The sequence below is a fragment of the Nestor notabilis genome, unplaced genomic scaffold (genome assembly GCF_000696875.1).
Source record: "Nestor notabilis isolate BGI_N333 unplaced genomic scaffold, ASM69687v1 scaffold23932, whole genome shotgun sequence".
NCBI classification, from domain to species: Eukaryota; Metazoa; Chordata; class Aves; order Psittaciformes; family Psittacidae; genus Nestor; species Nestor notabilis.
The window spans coordinates 1-24494 of NW_009920017.1; the positions used below are offsets into that span (position 1 = coordinate 1).

Sequence of the window (24494 nt, forward strand, 5' to 3'; positions counted from 1 at the left end):
ATCTTGCCAGTGTATATTGATACCTTGTGGGAGGCAGTAAAGAAGACGGAGGCATGCTCTTCTCAGTGGCGCCCAGTGACAAGGCACAAGGCATTGTGCATGAATCGAAATACAGGAAATTCCACTTAATCATTAAAAGACTACTTTTGCACGTGTGTGACGGGGCAACCACTGGAACAGGTTTTCCAGTGAGGCTGTGGTACCTCTGTCTTTGGAGATGCTCAAAAATGAGTTGGACGTGGCCCTGTGCAGTCTGGTTTGGATGACTTTGCTTTGAGTTGGGCGAACTCCAGGGGGCAGTTGGGGAACCAGTGTAGGAATTGTGGACTTAGATTTCTAGAGGCTGTCCCTTCCAATCTCACTGATGATGTGAAATTGATAGCAGACGGCTTTACTTTCTTTCAGTAGTCTCTGTGTTTCAGTTGTTTCAGTAACAACAGATCCTACAAGAGGTCAGACATCACTCTCTCTTAGATTCTATAGGTTTCTGCTGAGGACAGCCAGCACCAATTTCAGTTAAATTTTGTCTTATCCAGGGTTTTCTGAATTCTGGCTTTTTCACCAATTTCAGTTAAATTTTGTCTTATCCAGGGTTTTCTGAATTCTGGCTTTTTCACCAATTTCAGTCCATCAGTTTAAATTAGGTGCGAATGAAATGGTGCATTTCTGTTGTCTTTATGCAGCCATTGCATTGATACATCCCCAGTTATACTGTAAAAGATCAGTAGCTACAGAATAAGGTTTCTTCAGTGTCTTTTTGACTCACTGTTGCTCCTGTTTAATGCTCAAGTACAAAAAATATATGTAGGAAACAGGAGGAGGAGACCCTGGTCGCCAGAAGACTAGGGACTTGAGGATTATACACTGATATTCAGTTGTACAAGAGAAGCTTAAAAAGGTTATACAGATCATCTTGATAACACTGCTGTGAGTGTTTACTAAGGAATCAGTGCTTTGAGTACAAAGGAGATTTGCCAGCTTTCCTGTGTGGTCCCTCACCTATGTTATTCAGTATGATTGCATGTTATGATATTTTGCCAAGATCTTGGGAAGGGTAAACCCTAAGTATGTTAATCTCCTAGAGACCAAACTTAACAGTAATACTTGAAGTTATCTAGGAGTAGCAAAGCAGGCAACTGAAGGGACAGAACATAAATGTGTGTGTTCTTAGTGGTGGATTTTGCCAAATAAGCAGTAATGATTTGGGGGTATCTCTTTTCAGACAAGAGTTTGTATAACATGAAACAATTGTTTCTGTCTGGATATTCTGAAACTTAAAAAGTAAAAAATCACTTCAACAGAGGTTATGCAAGCAAATTCACAGACTGAATTCCTGTGGTTGGTATCCCAGGGGCTGTGTTCGGTAGCTTGTCAGAAGGCTGAGTTTGATTCCACCTTCCCTATAGCTGCTCCTGCCCTGCTGGTGCTTATAGGTTGCCCACAGAGAGGTGACAGCTGTAAATCTGAGATGGTGTCAAATTTTCTCAGCTTTTGTATTCTAGACAAAAAAACAAACAAAAAAACCCAACAAAAAAACACAACGCACCAAACCACAAAACCGTATCATTTTGACTAGGAGAGGGATACAGTATGGCCAGAAGTATTATGTTTGGGGTTTTTTTCCCTGAAGCAAACTGGTGGTTATCATGTAGAATTCTTTAAAGCTTTGGCAAAATGGGGTTCTTCCAATTAGACAAGTTACTTATTTACTGAACATGTTTGCTGTCAACCATAGTAAACCTATCAGTATTACCCAATTGGATTAATGAATAATTTTTCCCTCCTTTGTTCTTTAGTAGTGGAGCATCAGAGCCACTTAGGTGCTTAACAGAATTTTTGTTACTTCGTTTGACACATACAGGATTTTTCATAAATGAAGTTGAAAATTAAAGTCTGGCTTTTTACAGATGCCATTTTGGTACAGCTGCATTTTTAATGTCTTGGAGACTTTTGGATTATGCAATTCTATGAAGCTATGATGCATAAGATTTTGTATCTTAGCGAATGTGCCACCCCGTATTGCAGTATTCATCTTCGCAAAGTAAATGGTGCCATAGCAATTCAGTGCAGTTTGTCTTTTCATTCTTTACCATACAAAGGAGTCCTGGCTTCATCCATTTAAACAATAAACTGTTTTTACTTGTGCTTTCATTATCCTATACTGTCACTGTGTGCTTTCCAGAATTATGGACTCGTTCAGCAATTTCTTTTAAGAATAGGTGTCATAGAACCGGACACATTGTGATCTTTAGGGTTTTTCCATTATTGTGTAGTGGAACTCATGATCGACAGGTTCAAAACATGCTACAATACACTTGATTACAGAGAATATACCAGTGGTATGTTTGTCTCTACTGTAGCTTGAAATCTGCTATGCTGAAAGAAGTACAGCAAAACCATATACTGAGTACATTGGCCAGCGTGATGGCTCGCTTCAATAATCAGCTTCTTACTGCATTCAAGAGATTGTGAAGTCTGGTGATTTATAGCTATTGCAGGTATTTTTGCAATTGTGGCAATGAATCCAGTAAGGTTTAGGTTTCGTCTTCTTGGAAGAGATGTCATGGGAAAGGTGAAATGGGAAGATGGCAGAGACAGACTGCTACTCTCATCTGAGGTTACTTTTGTGGGAATTCCATTGCTAGCCCCAGCAGTCTGCTGTAAGGATACTTTCACAAAAGGAAGTTTTTGTTACACTTCACCTTCAAAATCTGAAAGAACTGTAGCATATGTTTACTTGTGCTTTGGAAGGCCATGTTTGGGATGAGGAGAGGAGCGTATACAAAAAATCATCATGAGTGAAGTAATTACTATTTCTTCCAGGGACTTTTCATAGAATTACGGAATCACAGAGTGGTTTGGGTTGGAAGACACCTTAAAGGTCATCTAGTTCCAACGCCTCCCTGCCATGGGCAGGGACACCTTCTATTAGACCAGGTTGCTCCAAGCCCTGTCCAACCTGGTCTGTAGCACTTCCATGGATGGGGCAGCCACAGCTTCTCTGGGCACCCTGTGCCAGTCTTGCATCAGATGAGGATCTTCTAGGAGCTGTAGTGTTTTTGAAAACTTCCTATCTATGACTAGGAATACTGTAGTTCATGGGCTGATTATTTTCATGCAACAACAAATACTGTTCTTACGCTAATAAGGTAATGATTTAGTGCAGTCTGTTCAATGTTGTGTGCTGAAGTTCTTAAAACTCTATTTACATTCTTGCTTTTAATTTGCAGGTCACAGATCAAAAAACCAAAGGTAAGAATCTTTGATCCTAAAGAGTATTTTTTATCAACTTGAGCCCAAGTTTCAAATCTTGATCAAAATTGTTGGAAAAGGAAGGGCAATCATGAATCAAGATGAAATACTGAAGATGTGTATTCAGAAGAAATAAAAATGGAGGTGGTTAAAATGGAGAACCTAAAACTATACATGCTGCCAGCATCAAAATACTTGAAAGGGAAATGAGGATTGTGGGTAAAATAGGTTACCTGAAATACTTAGTTCCCAGGTTTGCAAAGGTTTTAGACAAGTGGGCAAACACGAAACCCACCTGTATAAATTGAATGGAAGACAGGGAAAATATTGCTTGTAGTGAGGTACCAAAAAGAATTAAAATGTCTTGATTTTGGAAACTTAAGAGAAGGCACCAAAAAGTCCCAACAGATAAGGCAGGACTGATGTCAGAGCATCTTGAAAGGTAAGTTTATTTAGCTGATCTAAAAGTATATGTAATCTTGATTTGTGTGTCGTTTTTCTAAAAAATGTATGGGGAAGTTGCCATTATTGACAGAAGAGAACTAAGGTAGTAACTCGATTTTTCAGCTAACACCACCTTTTTTGGGGATTTGGGCAATGAAGCCTGTATAAACAAAAGCAAATTTTGTGATGGTGTTAGTTCCTCAAGGGTTTGTTTGTGGTTTTCCTCTTCTCTAATGCATAATAGCCCTTAGAAACAGCTTGTCTTTGCTTATAGGGGCACCTGGTGACCAGCTGGGAAACTTTAGGCAAGTTTAGTACAAATGCTATATGTAGGACTGCCTTCTGGGTGGGAGTCAACTACTACTGCCTTACTTAAGAGCAGTACAGAGAAGTCAGATTTGTTAACTCTGAATCCAAGAGGAGGGTGGTGTTTTTCCCCCTTCTGTTTGTTTTGGTAGTGGCCATGTAGCCTACTAAGCAGGTGAAAACTTGGTATGTGATTTCAGATCTCCCATAAGGGTGGTGCATAAACAATCCAAAAACCACTTGGAGATCAGGGAACAGGGGAGAGAAGCAGAGGCGAAAAGACGGACCCAGGTTTATTTGACTGATCATGTTTTTAAATGACTCATTGCCCAGGGTGATAATCTTTGCCAACTGTACGTTTCCAAGAAATTTGGGGCTTAGAGCAAAGTACTTGCTGAGGGTACAGTTTCATACTGGGGTACAGACTTGCACATGGAAGCAAGAGATTTGCTGCTAACTGCTTATTCCCTGCTCCTTGATAAAGTTGAAGTTGAACAGCATTAGAGAGAAGAATGGAATTATAAAAGGAAAGAGTCACAGTGAGTTCTTGCAGCTAGCACAGGTTTAAGTGGAAAAGTTTCTGATGTTCATTCTTCCTGTTTTTCAGTGCCCGAAGTGACGAAACCAAGTTTAAGCCAACCAGTGGCTGCCAGCCCAATTGGCAACTCTCCATCGCCACCAGTCAATGGTGGCAACAATGCCAAAAGGGTGGCAGTGCCGAACGGACAACCGCCAAGCGCCGCCCGCTACATGCCTCGGGAGGTGCCGCCGCGATTCCGTTGCCAGCAGGACCACAAAGTGTTACTGAAACGTGGGCAGCCCCCTCCACCATCCTGTATGCTCCTTGGGGGTGGAGCAGGGCCTCCTCCCCCAACAGCACCAGGAGCAAACCCAAACAACGCACAACCAGTGACAGGAGCACTGCTGCAGAGCGACAGTGGGACTGCAACAGGCAAGTTATAATAGTAGTATTAAATGAACATGTGTGTGTGCCTGGCAGAAGAGGGATCACTAAAATTGTGCATAAGCATATCATTATATAACAAAACTCCTCAAATGGCTTCTGGAGAGCTTCTCTTTTAGCCTATAGACTTTTCTTTTGCTGTCAGAAGCAATGGATGCAGTTTTTACTGATAGATGAAATAAGAAAGAGGATTGATTTTTTTAAAAATGCTTTGGGTTATTTGATATTGGATGCTGTAAAGCTCTTAAGACCACAACAAGGAAAACCCAGTGCATGGGTGAATAGCATTTTATGGCCATCATTGAGTAGTTCTTAGTAGTTCTTCAGGTTCCTTTGATGACATGAATTTCCTACCTTGTCACTTTTCTTACACAATCTGATAAAACTAACATGTAGATACCAGGTCTGCAAGTGGCAGGTGTCTGTTGCTTCTCACCTGGATGAAATAGAAAGCTGGTGCTCTTGCTCCTGACTTTTTTTCAGTAGCAGTCTTGGTTTTCTCCTTAGATAAGACTTTTTACAAAAGTGGTGACTGTCCTGTTTTTACTTTTCTGCTCACCTTGAATTCTAGAATATAAATTGATTTTAAGATTTTTTTAATGAGCATGTTTGACTGCTCCTGAATTTTTTAGACCCTTGGAGAATTGCAGTAACTGTAATATTTTCTTCTGAAGTTATGATAGTAGAACAAACAAAATCCCACTCAAGACATTTGCCTTCTAAAGAAAAACTTAGGTGATCTGAGAAGTCAAGGACAGCTTCAGTTCTGCCATTGAGGACATTTAAAAAAGAAATAATAAATGCTAGAAAGTCAAAAGAAGAAAATAATGATACCACTATGTCTGAGTTGCCTTTGATAAACCATCCAGGTTAATGGGATGGGTTTTTTACCACAGTCCTGGGAAGCATAAACTTTTTACAGTTTTCTGTGGTTCAGAAGGAAAAACAGAGGTGACTTGGAGCTCCAGAATCAAGTAAGCTAGATGGGATGGGTGTCTTTATTAGAAGGATTCTAGGAAATTGAATAATTCTGCTTGTTTTGTAGTTTCAATTCTTGAATTCCTTTGTAACAGATCCCTGTTTGACAGATTATTTATCTTGTTATCTTTGATGTTCCTTGTTTAAGGGGGAGGAGATTTCAAACTACAGTGACAAAGTTTTAGCTAATCAGTTCAAAAACCAGATCTCTAAGAGATGGCTGGTTTTGATAAAACACCTGAAAGATGAAGGGAGGGGGAACCCACACTCCAGAGTCTTGTGACTGTATATAAAATGCTAGCATTATTACAGCATTTGTATACCTTACAGTGATTGCAGTAGACTGACAAAGGAGACTTGATGGTAGTGAAGCATTCTAAAAGCTTATAAAATTTCTCACGAACAGCATTTATTTGCTGTTGGATGTACTATATGAGGACCATTTTGAAGTATTTTAGAGACTCCTTAAAGTTTTGTGTAATTGGTTTGGCACCTAATACTTGTTTTTCTGAGACCAAAATTTTATTTTTGTGTATTTTTGCATTTAATGTAATGGTACATTAACAAATAAACTGTTATCTGTTTGTATTTTATTGATAGGGCAACTTTTTATGCCAGTGGTTAGTTGCTTCACCCTGGTGTAAGTCAGGAGTGTTGAAAAGAAATATATGGGTCCTTCAGAACTGCCTCACCCCATCCAGCTTTGTGCACCATAAAAGATAATTGGGCTGTGGAGCTGACTTGGATTAAAGTTAAGTCAGGTTGTTTTTTAAAGCTAATGTCAGCCTGGGTGATTACCAGTTAAGCTCACTGAATATCAGTGAAAACATACATGCTAGCGTGTTGGAGTATGTGTGCCAGGGGACTGGGAATGGGCAGCTGGACAAGACAAAGTCCAGGTCTGTCACTTAGGGCATTCCGTCAAAGCGCTTATGGAGGTACAGTGTTGGCTATCTGTTTTGCACATAATTAGTTCCGTCTGAGATCCTGGCTGTTGACAAATTGGACTTCAGATTGGGCCCAATTCTGTCAGGCACTTAAGCACTGATACTGTCATAAATTCATCCCCCATGAAAACAAAAACAGGTTGCCAAAGGATAAAATAAAGACAGCTTATCTACTGCTTCATGATGTTATATTTGCCAGATAGCTATAGATGGTGTTGGTGAGGCTTTAATACAAAAAGTTAATACATAATCCTTCTCTGCATGGATCTTTTTCTACCAGAATTGGAATGCTTCTGGAAGATGGCAAAACTCTAGTTCCCTGGAAGATGACACTAAATTTACTATTGTCTCATAGCAGTAGCAGGGGTTGGCGAGGAGGGTGGTATATATAATTTATCCAATAACGATTATATTCAGGATATGCAAGACAATTTTGGAAAACAAAGCTTAAATTTTATTGGTGGTAGTCTTTCACTAGTTACAATTCCCTCTAAGAATCACCACCATCTCTCACAGCAAAACTGCGTCTTCAATTCAGGACTCCATTTCAGTACTTCCACTTATTTCAGTTCCGTACTTTAATCCTTAACAGTAATCATTTGCTAATATCTTTTTTTCATTTTAGTCAGATCAGAAACTTGTTTACCTTCAACATGTTTGTTATTAAGGAGGAGCTTAAGAACCTAGAGCCCTTACTCATTATCTTTAGACAAAACCATAAATCGCCAGAATTTTGTTATCACTGTCAAATATAGCAGGGGAGGCTGGCTGTATAAAACAGTCTGTTAAATTGTGATCTAGTACACTATGTTAGCAAACATCCCAATATTAATACTTTTAGAATGCCTTCACAGAAACGAAATGTGAAAAGCTTTGTTAAAATAACCTGTGTGAAGATCACGCATCAGTCATTTGCTGAATCATTGCTAAGTTCAAAAGACAGCAATAGAATTTGTCTTTGGCTGTCCTCCTTCAGTTGTTCCTGTGATTGGTCTACTCAGAAAGTTTTTAAATCAGGGTGCAGGGAAGCATTAGCGTACTAAAAAGGTAGCCAGATGCAAGTGTCAGTCCAAAGTCACACTTCCTTGCTATTGTTAAGTTTGCACGTGAGGTAAAGGCAACAGAAAGAAGAGAATGTGCATGGGAACTGCTTTGTCTTTTGGATGTTGGTGGCTAGGGTTTAATGGATTAAGGCCGACTTGTTCATCAGCATTCAAAGCTTACAAGAGAGTTAAAACCTTGCTGTGAAGTCTAGATCTTTATTGGCCCTTCATAAGGGTGGATCTGGAAGACATTCACTGGATGTTCACTGCTTAAGTTAAGAAACTGAAAGCCTGAGACAGGCGCTGAAAGCTGGTCTGTTCATCTTCTATTAACAGTATTAGCAACCAGAAACTGGGGTCTTGAGGTTTGAATATGTAACATGGGAACTTGGGCGGGGGGGAAATACATGGGTTTTTAGGTCATTATTGGATGGGGCTTTGAACAACCTGGTCTAGTGGAAGGTGTCCCTTCCCATGCCAGGAGAGTTGGACGTGGATGATTTTTAAGATCCTTTCCAACCCAAACCACTCTGTGATTCTATGATTATACCTTATTTTCGTGGATGTTGTCATATCAGCTAGTATTGGTAGTAACAATATATATTGAGGTGTGAATACTGATGCAGATGTTACTATGACCTTTATGCTCTGCAGAATAATTAAATTGGTTGGATAAGACTAATATGTTAGGGATCAGTACATGCTTTTGTAGAGTAGAGAGTGCTTAGTCTTCATCACTGGGAATTTGTGGTGAGGGCAATTAAGGGTCCCTTGGTATTAAAAATGCATAGAAAAAGGAGTAGAACCCTATATAGAGAACAACACTGAAGTACTAATGGACTTAAATTATTTAAAGGATCAGAGGTAATTATGTGGATAGCAAGGGAATCTTGGCTGACGTTTTAAACTAATGATGCTAACGTGTCTGCATATATACAGATACCATGCTGCCAGCACTGACATAGGCTTCCATCCATTGTGGCACTGTGTTAATTTACGTCTGTTCCAAAAGTATGCACATATCTTGTCCACATGAAGTCATACTGCATAGGACATAATAATTCACCACAGATGAAAGAAAGGGGCCTTATTCATTGTCACTCATCCACCTGATTTCCTTATGGTGACTCCAAAGCTCATTGAATTTGCCGGTTACCCTGTACAATGTGCTAAGCCAGCAAAAAGCTAACCCATCTAAAAGTGAACAGTTTTGTGTCAAGTACTGTCACAAATGAGGTATGAAACATGGGGAACTTGAAGTAGGTAGAGCTGGTGAGAGAGAAGAAAAAGTGAGATCTCTTACTAGCCTCCATCCAGAGGCAGAGATCAGCTTAGCTGCTCGCAAAACCACAAACTGTGATTTCTAGGCTAAATATAGCAGTGACACAAATGTGGTGTAATTACATACTGAATGCAGCTTGCACATTTCTACATAGGAATTACAATTCATGTAGCTTTGGACTCTTCCATTTTACAGTAACTTTTGGAAACAAAGCTATTTGTTTTCCAAAGGGTTGAAAGAAACTCTTTGTAGCAGAATCAACTTGAAAAAGATATTTGAAGCTGAAGGACAGACTTCAGCTTTATATATTTATTAGCTGCTTTTTGTCTTCAATCTTTTACCTTTTGATCTGTAATAAATTGTAGCTGCTTTAAGTCAGTTGAGTAGCAGACCAGCAGGTGACTATGTGTACACACACATACATATAAATGTGTGCACATACACATTCTTGTTCTATATATAGTATGATTTTAAATGTGTATTTGGAAAGACTACAACCAGTAGCATTAATTGTAATTAACTGGGTTATAATTATTAGTTGAACTTAGAGCTGGTCTGTTAGCAGAAGTAGTGAGTCAAAGGTGAATTCAGATGCCCACAATATGCTTGTGGGGATTTTGTTGAAGTTTTTCATCAGTATTTTCAGTCGTGTTTTCCAGCCTAATGTTCTTCCAAAGCAACTTCATTACACATTTGAGGGAAGTGTTCTTACTAATGAAAACAGTAGTTAGTGATGGTCAGTACTTGAAAATAATACTGATTTTTAACTACCTCTTTGGATATGTTCTTGACTTTTTTTTTTTTAGATTCAGCAATTGGAGGTGCTGCTGCTTCAAATTATGCAAATTCCACTTGGGGTCCTGGAGCCTCCTCCAACAGCGGCACCAACGCCAACCCAACTCACATCTGGGACAAGGTGATTGTAGACGGGTCTGACATGGAAGAGTGGCCTTGTATTGCCAGCAAAGATGCTGAGTCTTCTTCCGAAAACACCACCGATAACAACAGTGCCTCGAACCCTGGCTTGGAGAAGAATGCTCTGCCAGGAAGCACCACTAGTAACAAAGGAAAAGGAAGCCAGTGCCAGTCTGGAAGCGCTGGAAACGAATGTAATCTTGGGGCCTGGAAATCTGATCCCAAGGCTAAATCTGTTCAATCTTCCAACCCTGCTGCCGAGAGTAACAATGGACTAGGTAATTGGAGGAACTTGAGTGGACAAGATAGAATCAGTCCCAGTACTGGCTTCAGCAACTTTAACCCAAATAGCAACCCGTCTGCTTGGCCGGCACTGGTGCAAGAGGGCAATTCTAGGAAAGGGACTTTGGAATCTGATAGTGGTAGCTCCAATGCACAGATTAGCACAGTAGGTCAGACCTCTAGGGAACAGCAGTCAAAGATGGAAAATGCGGGTGTTAACTTTGTCTCTGGCAGAGAACAGGCTCAAATTCATAACACTGATGGACCAAAAAATGGAAACACTAACTCCTTGAACTTAAGTTCACCAAACCCTATGGAGAATAAGGGAATGCCCTTTGAAATGGGCTTGGGGAACCCTTCCAGGAGCACTGACACCCCTTCACAAAGCACTGGAGAAAGAAAGACTGGGAGTGTTGGATCTTGGGGTACAGCTAGGGGGTCTTCTGGAACTGACACAGCCTCTGGACAGAGCAATTCTGGAAACCATGGGAACAATGGAAAGGATAGAGAGGACTCCTGGAAAGGAGCTTCTGTTCAAAAACCTAATGGGTCAAGAAGTGATTCTTGGGATAACAATAACCGGTCTACGGGTGGTGGGTCTTGGAACTTTGGCCCTCAGCATGCAAATGAAAGCAAATGGGGTGAAGGGAACAAATTAACATCTGGGGTCTCTCAGGGAGAATGGAAACAGCTGTCTGGGTCTGATGAACTGAAGATTGGAGAATGGAGTGGTCCAAACCAACCAAATTCTAGCACTGGAGCATGGGACAATCAAAAAGGCCACCCTCTTCCTGAAAACCAAGGCAATTCCCAGGCTCCCTGTTGGGGAAGATCTTCCAGCTCTGCGGGAAGTGAGGTTGGAGGTCAAAGCACTGGAAGCAACCACAAAGCAGGAAGTAGTGACAGTCACAATTCTGGACGCCGATCATACAGGCCTACGCATCCTGATTGCCAGGCAGTCTTGCAGACTTTGCTGAGCAGGACTGATTTGGACCCTCGAGTGCTTTCAAACACTGGCTGGGGCCAAACCCAAATTAAGCAAGATACCGTGTGGGATATTGAAGAGATGCCACGGCCCGAGGGGAAGTCTGATAAAGGAACTGAGGGGTGGGAGAGCTCTGCCACACAGACAAAGAACTCAGGGGGCTGGGGCGATGTACCCAGCCAAAGCAATCAAATTAAGTCTGGATGGGGTGAGCTCTCAACCCCAACGGAGTGGAAGGACCCCAAAAATACTGGAGGATGGAATGACTATAAGAACTCCAATTCTTCTAATTGGGGAGGAGGAAGAACAGAAGAAAAATCATCTTCCTCTTGGAATGAAAATTCCAGTAGTAAGGATCAGGGGTGGGGTGGACGGCAGTCTAATCAAGGATGGTCTTCTGGAAAGAACGGTTGGGGAGAGGAAGTTGACCAAACAAAGAACAGCAACTGGGAAAGTACAGGAAACAAGCCAGTGTCTGGTTGGGGTGAAGGTGGGCAGAATGAGATTGGAACTTGGGGTAATGGTGCAAATACAGCCGCTGCTTCAAAAGGTGGATGGGATGATTGTAAAAGAACTTCAACGTGGAATGAGACGGGTCGACAGCCCAACTCCTGGAACAAGCAGCAGCAACAGCACCAGCAGCAACAGCAGGAGTCTTCTGGTTCCTGGGGTCCACCGCCCCAAACTCCAAGTAATGGGCGACCTCCAAACCCAAACTGGAACAGTGGACCACAGCCAGCTGCCCCCAAAGAGGAGGAGCCTAGCGGCTGGGAAGAACCTTCTCCACAGTCAATCAGTCGGAAAATGGATATTGATGATGGCACTTCAGCGTGGGGAGATCCTAGCAGTTATAACTACAAGAATGTGAACCTGTGGGACAAGAACTCACAAGGAGGACAGGCCCCACGGGAGCAGAGCCTGCCTACTCCAATGACTAGCAAATCACAAGCATCAGGTAGTAGTCTTGTTCCTTTCTTCTGCAAGCTCCTATATATGAATGTAACCTTAAAGTGTAAGAGATACTTGTATAGCCTCCAATTCTCAGTAGTTTTATTCCATAAAGAAAACCAATTTCTTATTTGAGGATTCGGTTATGTCTTTAATCAGTCAGTCCTCTGCTTGTTGTGCTTCAGTAACTGATCTGAAAACTGGTCAGCTTGCCAGTAAAAGAAAATGTTAGCTGACAAATGTGCATATTCAATCTGAGCTCTGAAGAACAGGTTGAATTATAGAATCATAGAATAATTTAGGTTGGAAAAAAGACCTTTAAAATCATTGAGTCCAACTGTTACCCCAGGACTGCCAAGTCCACCACTAAACCTTGTCTAAACCAAGCACCACATCTGCAAGTCTTTTAAATACTTCCAGGGATGGTGACTCAACCACTTCCTTGGGCAGGCTGTTCCAATGCTTGACAACTGTTTTGGGGTAAAATTTTTCCTGATCTCCACCCTAAACCTCCCTGGCGCAACTTGAGGCCATTTCCTATTGTCCTATTGTTTGTTACTTGGGAGAAGGGACAGAAGACCCACCTCACTCCATCCTCCTTTCAGGTAGTTGTAGCGGGTGATAAGGTATCCCCTGAGCCTCCTTTTCTCCAAGCCAAATAACATTTCCTTTATATTTTATTATTGGAGAATCAGGGAGAAATTCTTTACTTAGTTAAACTTTTTTCTCTGGAACACTCAGTTAACACTTGAAATTGAACGAGTCTGTCTTTTTTTTTAGCTCAGTTTGGCTCTGTTCTATGATAAAGAATACTTAGGAAAGTATTTTCTTCTATGAAATAAGGATAAGGAAATGCTACATAGCCTGGGAATATATTAAGATGTTTTTAGGTAACCTCTTCTGTGACTTAAACGTGCTTTAAAGAATGCCATTTTGTTTTAATACGTACTTCAAATATGCTCTTATTCTTCAGTAGATGAAAACGTGGGTTAATCTGGTGATTTTAATTGGTCACAAAAGTTCGCCAGATAGGACAGCATTAGATGTAGGGTACATGTTTAACCTGGGAGAAGAATATTACTTAACATAGCATTCTCTTCCTTTTCATCCCTGGAAGTCAGTGCCTGCTCTGAGTGATGTGAACAGTTGACAGTTCTGTTGCACTCTTGTTACTGAGAACCTGAAGTCCTCAACAGAAAGAATGAAGCAGTAGATAGATGATGTGGTGCTGCGCTGCAGTAAATAGTTCATTGTCTAAATGGTCTGTAATGAAAACTCTTTCTCCTTTGTGCAGTCTGGAGCAAAAGCACTCCACCTGCTCCAGATAATGGTACGTCCGCCTGGGGTGAGCCAAATGAAACAAGTCCCGGGTGGGGTGAAGTAGATGATACAGCAGCATCAACAACAGGCTGGGGGAATGCACCTTCCAACGCCCCGAATGCCATGAAATCTAGTGAGTATAGGCCAGATACCAATTTCTTTGCAACAGTCCTTTTTAGTGTTTGGGCTTTTGATATGGGTCACCCATGGAGGAATTGTTACCTGAGGCCTAGGAGCAACATGTTGAATGTCGTGTAAGATTTTGATGGGTGAGTGATTAAGTGCTTACAAATGACTGGAACTTTGTCTTTTAAGGTAATGAAAAATTTCTTAACTGAGAAATTAAAGGGGCAGCTTTGATTGTGGAAGTGTTGAAACATCAGAGCATTTGAGTGAGGAAATGTGTCTTTTTCTCAAAACGTCTTTCCTTCTTTGGCTGCTCACTTGTTACTCAGCATATAAACTTATTAAATGATAAATCGCTTTTCCTGATCATATCAGAAAAGGGAATGCACAAATTTCGCTATGGAGGCCATTAGGTTGGTAATCTATGCTTTGGTAATGCAGCTTGCCTTTGAATGGCTTATTTTTGATTGTATGGGTGTGGAAAATTGTATGTCTTAAGAACTGAACTTTATTCTGTGGTTGAACCTAAAGGGATTACAATTTTCTGAATATTACCTACCTGCAGCTGTGGTGCTCATGAATGAGATGATGTTGAAATATTTAAAAAATATACTTTGAAGAGAAAATTTTGCTGTATTAAGAGTTTTATTTTTGTGGAAGTTTTTCTTTCTGATATAAGCTGTTCATAGAATTTTTATTTCACTCTCTTTAAACGAAGTACAACAAACAGAAGCGATCACCTGCTGATACAACATAGCAATGTCGTCGCCAAAACCAGTAACATTTGGATATAAAGTTTCCCGTAGGAAACAGTGATAATACATGACTGTTAGCTAAACTTGAGTAATGATACTTACTGTAAAACTGTTTCCAGTTACAAGTTGCTTTTGCAACATGTAATTGTTTGGAATGAAATGCTCTATACAGATTGTGTTCTGTTGGGTCATTCTCCCTTCTTCTGACCCCGCTTGGGCATTTATGAAACAAAACTGGGAGAAAGCATTGCTTTCTTAGAGTTGATGTTATAGCAGCCTTTCATGGATAGCAGTAGTGCTTCCTGTGCCTGCCACACAAACTTGGCACTTCCAGAATGCTAGACTTTTTCTAGATAAATCTCTCTTAATCTGTAAAAGCCAACTACATATGACCAAAATAAGAGCCTCTGAAATGCTAACGATCCGTTGCAAATTCTATGGATTTGTTAATGCTTAAGATAGACTTTAAAGACTTTGCACAGTCACTTGCTCGTCTTAACTGGTCTGCAAGTGCGACATAAGCAAAGAGATGGAGTGTATGTGTACTGTTTTGTACATAAGCTATTCCCAGCTCTAGAGGAGCAAAATACAGGCAGATACTTAATGTTTTTTGTAAGTTGGAAGAAGAAATTGGGACAAAGAGCCTGCAAAGGCATAATTTATGGTCAAAAGTAAGGTCAGGAAACCGAGATTAGCAATGATGGGAAAAGAAGAGTTTAGAGCCAAAGAAGGGAAGCACAGATCTTGCCACCTGTTTAAAACAAAAAAAGAAAAATAAAGAGGATTCACATAGTTCTACCAGTATTGCGTAGGAATTCTCTCGCAGAAGCAGGAATAAATTCCATTTTCTGTAACATCATTGTTATGTCTCTTTATCTTGAAAGTTTCCTGTGCTTACTATAGCTTTTTGTGCCTCCTCACTCAACAACTGCAGGAAATGAATTGGCAGTCCTGCAGACAAGTCATATTTACACTACTATCCAGATTCAGGTTCAAGAATCTCAGCTCTGAGAGCTGTCAGTACAGAATAATAATCTATGGTCATGTACTTAAAAGCAGGATCGTAGTACTATATTTAAAAAAAAGTGGTGGCTGGAAATAAATTAAAGCTGCAGAGACTATCTCATATTTGACATTTCCAGATGAACTTCTTGACTCTGCAGTCATAATCCTTAAATGTAGCTTTTCTGTGTAAGTAGCATGATTAAAGGATCAAGAGGTAAATTTTTGCACTTGGACCAGTATGTTTCCTAAGCAGCCCTCAATTTTCATACACAAATAACTTCAAAAAGTTATGTTTCCTGAGAAGTATCTGAGTTGTTATTTATGATGGGTTTTAAAGTAGCTCTTAAACTGACATGAAAGCAGTACTTTTAGTGTTACATATACTGGAGCACAATGTCACTGCTTTTCCTTCAGATTCTGCTTTGTTGTTGCACCTTAAAGTTCTTTGTTTCTGTAGTTTTGTGCAAGGGAAGCATTAAGGTTTTGAAGGAAGAGAGGAAATAATTGATAAACTACCTGAACCAGAGGCCTCCGCACCCTTGGTTTTTAAGTCTCCTTGATGTCTTTCATTTACACTAGAAAATAATAGATTGCCTTTTAAAGAAATCCCAGTGCAGCTGTATCTGTATAAGGGAAGAGGTCCCTACGGTTATTATATCTTTATTGCTTTAAAATAGTTGCAAAACATGACATACTAACATGCCGCCAAATCTCTTGGGTTTGGGGATTCATGCACAAGTTTTTACAGCTGTTCGAATGAAGGCACTTTTTTTTAACTCCCTTGGGGTTCTGATGATCTCAGCTAATCTTGCAGTAGCAAATCACCACTGCATGATATTGTGCACTGCTTTTAAGCTTGTTTCTTTTTCTGAAGGTTCTAAATCTATGCAAGATGGCTGGGGAGAGAGTGATGGGCCAGTGACAGGAACACGTCATTCCAGCTGGGAAGAGGAGGAGGAGGGAGGAGTCTGGAACACAGCAGGCTCTCAGGGAAGCAGTTCCTCCCACAACTCAACAAGCTGGGGGCAAGGAGGAAAGAAAACACAAATGAAGGTAAAATGCTTGAATGATTCATAACTGCTGTGTTGTCTGAAAGCAGTATGACTGATATGTTAGAGCATTATAATAGTTCTTCTTTTAAAAAGGTATTACAGAATTCAGCTAGAAAGGTGCCTATTACAACAGTGTAAAAAATGTGAGGCTTCTGATTTGTTTTAGTGTATTATACCTGTTGTGACTAATAAATCTACCAGAAGGTGTCAAATTCCTTTGGTATGTGAGCTGTAGAGCATTACTAAATGAAACGGAGCAATAAGTATCCCAAGGCTACTGCTCTTCTGTTGACATGTCTTTCTGTGTCAGGCTGCTGCTGTTCTCCTTGCATAGCCTGCCGAAGTTTGGATTCCGCAGTTCATTTGGCATATACACTTCTTATTTCTACTGACTGTTGTGTTTAGGTCAGAATTGTGTTTGTTGCTACTGACCTTTGGCCTCAAACAGGAGCAGGAGTTTGGCTATAGTCCTGAGTAAATTGCTTTCTAAGGCTTCTTTGTGTTAAAGTTCTTTACTACAGTAACACTTCGTAATGTATTAATATTAGGACTATGCTTTGTCTGCTTCTAGTCAAATAGGCAAGGCAAACTCAAAAGGCAAGTGCCTTGCAGCTTCCTAGGACATGGAAATAGTTGTGACATAGTATGGAGTTTTACAATTCCCATTTTGCAAAATTATTCTCATGAACTTTTTTCTCACTCAAAGCCTTCTTTTTACTTTAACCACCAAAGCAACTGTCCAGAATTCTTTCTTTTTTGTTGAACTGTAGTCAGTTTCAGTTTTGATCACCTGTAAATTATAGTAAGGCCAAATAGAGAGTCAGGTCAGCACAGAGCCCCTGTGAGAGAAATCACACTAAAAGGAAGACATCTACCTCTGTGCATGTGGTAGATTAAAGAATCTACTAAGCTGTAACAGGAAAAAAAAATAACATAAATAACAGATTCCAGAATGAAACTGAAGGTGTGAAACATTCATTCTAGACATGAAGTGTTCATCCAGTTTGGTATGCATAACAGTGAGCAGTTTTGTAAGAGAGATTAATTGGTAACTGTTTCAACTATGCAAAAACTTAGTAATTTATTCAGGAAGTAAGTTTCTCTGATACCAGGATCATTTGACACTTGTAAAAACATAATTTAAGAAATCAGAAAGTTGTTTAAGAATATTTGCCTTTTTTTTTTTCTCTTCAGTGTGCATTAAAAGGAGGAAATAGTGATTCATGGATGAACCCTTTATCCAAACAGTTTTCAAATATGGGCTTGCTAGTAAGTAAATTTTTTTAAATATAAAATCCAACTTTGGGAAATTAAAAAGAAGTCAGTAAACTTTAAATAAGTCAAAAGATCAGCTGTTTAACAGTGTGTAACTACTTATCTGCATTTGCTATGCTAGTATGTTGATTATACTACTTGTAATAGCTGAGTATTCAGCAGTTCCTTTGTTACTCAGAATGGCTGCTTAGAAAACCCCAAGATCTGCTTTGACTCTTCAGAGCTACTTTATGACAGCTTTTGTTCTGAGATTGTAATTTCCTTAAAAGTAACAGCATTTGCTGGGGTTTTTTTGGGCGGTGGGGTGTATTTTCATAATATGCTGTTCAGAGCACTCAAGGTAGAAGCCTTAGCTACTGGCTGTAGTGTCAGACATCTGTGATTAGTCCAAGGCTGTTCATTCTGAATCTCAGCCACCTATCAGAAAAGGAGACTTACAGCCCTATGTATGTCTTGGGTATTAGTATTTGAAATAATACATAGCAGGGTTTTTTAGAAGAAAAAGGGCTCGCTATTAATCAGTACGCAGAGATTGATTGGTAAAGTGAATAAATAAATGGCACATCATGGAGAGAAAAGATAGATCTGCGGAGAGGTACCTTAAAAAATAAATATATTTTTTTTAAGAACTTCTGAAATGCTAATTTGTAAAACATTTTACCAGATATTGTGCCAACTGTCATCCTGTGAAGCAGGCATAGTATGTAGTGCAGGCTAGAGAAAGATGGTAATGCAGAGGTTCTGAGAGAAGCTCAGGCCTGTACAAACTGTCACTGACACGACTAGGATTAGTTTGTAATGTCTGTTGGCTCCCAAGCTCGAATTCAGTCTGCTAGACTGTAGATGCTTCTGAAAGCTATGGGAACACCCTGTCCCAGACTGCCAACTAAATAACAACTTGGCAGCGCTTTTCAAGATTTGATGGCTTGACAAGTCATGAGGATGAGCTATCATTTTGGCCACTATTTTCAGTGTTTCATGTCTCAGCCACTGGCACATGAGGACAGAGGTTCATATCACAGAGCAGCTGTCTATCCGTCTTTCTCAGCCTGTCACATGTGTTCATGTGTCTGGTTTCATACGGGTAAACTTGTCACGCACAGCATTAGTGAATCAAGGTGAGCTGTGTCAAGGGTGATATCAGGAATCCTTGTGTTTGATTTTAGTTTAAAATAAAACTTTCATTGGCACAAGCGTGTCCTTCCTTCATTCCACTTTTCTGAAACATTCCTCAGCATTTCATAGAAGTTGGAACTGAATTTTTTTGTTTCTCTTCCAGAGTCAAACTGAGGACATTCCAGGCAGTAAGATGGACTTGTCTGTAGGTGCGTATAGTTTAATTTAAGTGCATTTGAAATATGAGATCATGTGTAGTATTTTTATGTGGATGACATGCTGTGTTTTGGAAAGGTTTGATCTTGCTTTTAGCACTCCTCAAATAGAAGGTTAGAGTTATAGCATCCTGTGTCCTGGCTGTAGGCTTCGAACGGTTACACAGCTGATACTGCTGTGCAATACTGGGATATATACCTGTACAGAATGGAGGTATCACTTGTGGAAGGGACATTCGGTAGGAATGGTTTGATACATGTAGTTTGTATTCATTGTTACTGTTTCAAGAAAGTGAGGGTCCCTTTTCATTTGTTGGAAGAGGAGGACTGTTTTAATTCTTGGCAGTAGGACATCCCAATTACCACAGCTCCCTGGAGGTGATGTGAGAAAAAAGAATGTTTTCTATAGCTGATTTCTTCGATTGCTTGCCTGAAGCTATTCCAAGTTACTGCTCAGTAGAACTAGATTTTTCACTCTTCATAGCCTTACCACAAACACTGCACAGTTTAAGTGGGATGGGCTGTGTGGAAAACACTGTCTTAAATGGGAGTTGGAGTTGACCACTTGGATTAATCCCATTTAATCAGCTTTTAATTTGTCATGACTTTGTTCTTTGGCAAACTAAGTAGTGAACTTTCACAGAAACACTGGTTTAAAATCTTGGAATCAGATTTGGTTTTGCATTTGTTCTTCTCCAAATTGTGTCTGAATGTTCACTATCATGTTATTGCAGTAGAAATACCACAGGTTCCTGAAATCTTCTCCCAGTTGAGACAGTTTCCCTGCAGAATCCCTAAAATAGATATTAAAAAAGGAGTGAACCAAACCTGCTATGTCGATTGTTGGATTTTATTTGTTATCAAGTCTTTGAAGGTTTAATAAGGTTAAAAACTTACACAGGATAGCCTTCGATACTTATAAAGGGAAATAGGATTTCATTCCTGTTCTAACTTCTATTCAGTTTTTGATTCTTCAAAAACTACAGAGGCAGGAAGATCACTTCATATCCATGGCTATGAAGGCAGATCTTCTAGTCCACCTAAAGGACATTGTCACTGTACAAAGCCAACAATAATTTTGGAGATATTGATCCTATTTCTGTAACTGTTGGGAACATCACAGAGGCCTCAAATTCTTCTCATTTACAGTGTCGAAAGTCAGAGGTCTGTAATTCTTACTCCAAAGAATGGTGTGTCAAAGTAGTATTAGTATTCTCAGCTCTCATCTAGAACAGTGAATTTCCCTGCGTAGGTGAGGTATGCCCTTGTGGGCTCCAGAGGAGTGTGTATGTGGTGGTTCTCAGTGTGGAAGGGATCTCTGTATCAGTGCATATCAGGTTTGTTACGAAGCTGTGGACACCGTTCATTCTGAATCCCATGTGATTATCACTGAGACCTGCAGTATGCTGTCACACAGTAACCGTTTTACCTGTTTCATATTTAAAAACGTTCTGGTACCAAGCAGCTTATTTCCAGCTACTTCTGCATAATAGCAGAAGTGTCTACCTCAGTTAAAATAGGGATGCATACAGGTACAAAGAGCTGCTGAAAGCACAGAAGGGACTTGGTAAGAAGGGGAGGGCTGGCTGGAGGAGGTGACTGACTTGGAATCAATGCTTTTTCTGCTGGTGGTTCTAAATTTCCTGTGGGGAACTGTCATTTGAATTAGTTGCTGATGATCCCCTAGTGGTGTATCTGAAGAACCACCTGCAGAAGTAGTTGTGAGTCAGGTCGCAGTCTGTGGTATCGCTGGATCAACTAAAACTGGTGTTTACAAGCCAAGTTTTCAGAATACGTTCTGAAATTCGTTGCTGTATGCTAGAATAGTTAGAGGTCTGTGATACAAGTTGACTGTATCCAACATGAAGAATAGAATCTATTTACTCCTGAAGTATTACCTGCCATCTGACGTTGTTGTAGCATCATATGTGATGCTGTAGTCAGAATTTTCCCAACCAAAAAACTTAATTTATTGGGAATATCCATTAATCTTTTTACCAAAGGTAGAGCTGTGGTAGTCGAGACTTACTCGCATCTAATATCAACTCCAGATTTGTTACTCTAATGAAATCCAAATAGCTGCAGTGTCTCTCAGCTTAGAATCCATTACATTCTTAAAAAGCCTATCACACTTCATAGAGGATTAAGTAGTTTCATTTTTTTCCACGAAATTGCTTTCTTCCTCTGAATAGTTAAGGATGCCAATAAGAGGTGTTAGAGCATGTATTTATATAGTACAACACAGTTTTGGTGAAGGTAACGGGGGTTTTTTTGTTTGTTTTGATCTCTGCACTTTGGCTTAGTACAGCATTTCTAGAATTCAGGTTCTGATTGTATCATGGTTCTCTACAGATCTTCTAGACAGAGATAAGTTGTCTACTTGGATGTTCAGTTTTCATCTGCCTTCAGATGCTGCTGCTAGAGGACAGATCTAAAAATATACAAATGAAGAAGATAGTAGCCTGGGTTATGCTGATTATAGCTCTCTTAGTTCTTTAGTGCCAAATTAAGCTTTTGGATCCTTTGGGCTGTCAGGGACCTTAAGGCCATAAGACCTTCTGAGGAAAGATGGCTAATGCTCAGTATATCCTGTGGAATGATGCCGAAAGGTTGCATACTTTGCATACTTTGATCTGTTGCACTTCTTTGAGTTTAGTATGCCCATTAATGGTGGCATCCTTGATCTTGGGCAGAGGCATTTATTATAGTTAGTATTCCATTTCAAAGTCAAAGAATGTAACATCTTCCTGATGCTTTTCTGTTACTCATCTCTTTAGCTGTTTTGCTCTTCTTGCTTATGGCAGTTGCTTGTGGAAAGCTGTAAACTTTTGCTCAGCCTGTCTACTTCTAAACTTTAAATGTTGGATTTACTTATGAGGTAGGCTTGTTCTTCAACTGATTTTTAGTTAGGATTACAACATACCAGGTTATCCTAATGAGAACTCCCAGCATGGCATTTTCCCAATTTATGGATAAATGCACATTGATCTTGGAGTTAAATCTGTGACGAAACACATCAAGGAAACCTTTGGTATGCATGCAGCACCTTGGTTTTGATCATCATGCATTGTAAAATAGGTTAGTCTCAGTCATCTTTGAAAGATGTGTTGCTTTTATTGCAAGGTGCTGGAGTGACGCTTTTATTTAGTGACCAAGGCAGAAGAAATATGGATCAGTAGCATGCCTGAGGCTTCCTCTTTTAAAATAATTTTTTTTATCAAATCCTTTCAGTGGATAGCTTGTTTTGCTCTGAAAACAGGATACCACATTTTCCAACAAAATCCCTGTTAGCACGTAGGTCCTGGTGCATGAAGTTTGTCAGAACCATGTAATATTCCATCTTTTCCTTCTGTTTGACAACCACCTTTGTCTTTTCCTTGTTTTGTTTTTGGTTTTTTTTATATGTCTTAATTGCAACCTCTGTAGATCACTGAATGCTCAAGTCACCTGTAAAGACTGGAAAACTAATTTCCATTTTCTATTGATTCAAAGGCAATTCATGTAGCTAGCTGTAGTCAATATGTTACAAAACCATAACCAGATTTAGCATTCAGGAGCAACATCTCAGTATCTAAGTACACGTGCTTGCTCAGTAGGCTTGGATGATGTTAATTTATGGCAAAGGTAAAAAAAAACAAGTATCTTTTTGTGCTCAAGCAGAAAACACTTCAAATGTGGGGGGGTTTATTCCCATTTGGGTTACCCTACTGGGTATGTGTATGTTCACCATGTTGAGTCTCTTGTTTGCAAAAGTTTTAGATAACTTTGATCAGCAGTGGTTTCTGTTTTCTATCTCCCGGTATAAGACACATTATATGTAATTTTGTTCATACAGAATTCAAGGTTTATTTTTTCTCCTTAGGCTGTGTGCATGTGGTGGAGTTGATATACTTAACAGTCTTCTTTGCCTCACTAAGGTGTAAATGTCATCCTCCAAGATCTTTGTTTCATTTCATATTTTTCACAGTGTTTCTCACAGCTGTTAATAGTGGGGAAAATCCAAGAACTGATGGAGTGTCTTCTTTTATGAAGATGGTTGGACTTTTAACCTGTTCCGCATTTCTGCATGTAGAGGATTTAGGGCTTCATGTTTATTCATGCGCAAGTGTTCTTGCCTACGCAGAGGGTAAAATTCAGACTTTTCAGATTTTAACAGTAGTCTTGTAATATGTAAGGTAAAACAAGTCTTCAGCCACCTGCATTATTTGCAGCTTTTGTTGGCAAGTGCAAAAGACAGGCTCACACAACAGGTTTCAAGGTTGTATTAGAATTTTCTGTGAATGGGATAAATGAATGCAATCATCTCTCTTAGCAAGGCCTTGTTTATATTGAAGTTTAAGCAGGTGCCTCAGCACTAAGTGGCATGCGTATCTACACTTGAAGCCTTTAAAGGTACAGCTATATGCTGTACATGCTATTTACCAAGGTGTTACAAGGCATTATTCAGGAATGTTTGAGGAGTTGATTGGATCATCAGGATAACTGAAGAGACAAAAGGGTGTTTCTTTGTCTTAGCCAACTTGTGTTGGCATTGACCCAGTTGCATTTCAGATGGCAGTGCAACTCTGTCTTGCTTTCAGTTTCTTTCCAAGCAACTAGCGGGCAGGGCTTCTTTGTCTAGAATTAAAGCATGAAAGCCTTTTGGTAGTACATTGCTGGCATTGCATGTAGTTGTTAGATGTAGGTATTGACAGGATTAAGATGTAGGTGACATTTTATGTGACTACTTTTGCAGAGCCAGTTCTAGCTTTTTACGATATGCTAGAAAGACATGAGCATGTTGTGACAGCCAACATGGTTTCACTAAGGGGAAATCCTGCCTGACCAATTTGGTGGCCTTCTATGATGGGGCTACGGGACTGATGGACAGCAGCAGAGCAGTTGACATCATCTACCTGGACTTGTGTAAGGCATTCGACACTGTCCCACACGACCTCCTTGTCTCTAAATTGGAGAGACACCAATTTGATGGATGGACCACTCAGTGGATCAAGAACTGACTGGATGGCCGCACACAAAGAGTTGTGGTCAACGGTTCAATGTCCACTTGGAGGCCAGTAACGAGTGGTGTCCCTCAGGGATCGGTGTTGGGACCTGTGTTGTTCAACATCTTTGTCAGTGACATGGACAATGGGATTCATGCACCCTCAGCAAGTTTGCTGTCAACACCAAGCTGTGTGGCTCGGTTGATATGCTGGAGGGAAGGGATGGGATCCAGAGGGACCTGGGCACGCTTGTGAGGTGGGTCGATGGCAACCTCATGAAGTTTAGCCAAGCCAAGTGC

At 40.1% G+C, this 24494-nt stretch overlaps 1 protein-coding gene across 1 annotated transcript; it reads left to right on the forward strand.

Moving 5' to 3' along the window:
* Positions 1 to 3230: 3230 nt before the first annotated feature.
* On the forward strand, positions 3231 to 19204 carry LOC104400970 (trinucleotide repeat-containing gene 6B protein-like; the record flags this gene model as incomplete). Its single annotated transcript, XM_010010503.1, has 7 exons — positions 3231 to 3252; positions 4610 to 4954; positions 10023 to 12353; positions 13641 to 13799; positions 16427 to 16605; positions 17799 to 17873; positions 19159 to 19204. Coding segments are annotated over 7 exons (3157 nt in total), but the record flags the coding sequence as incomplete, so codon positions are not given.
* Between the last annotated feature and the right edge of the window lie 5290 nt (positions 19205 to 24494).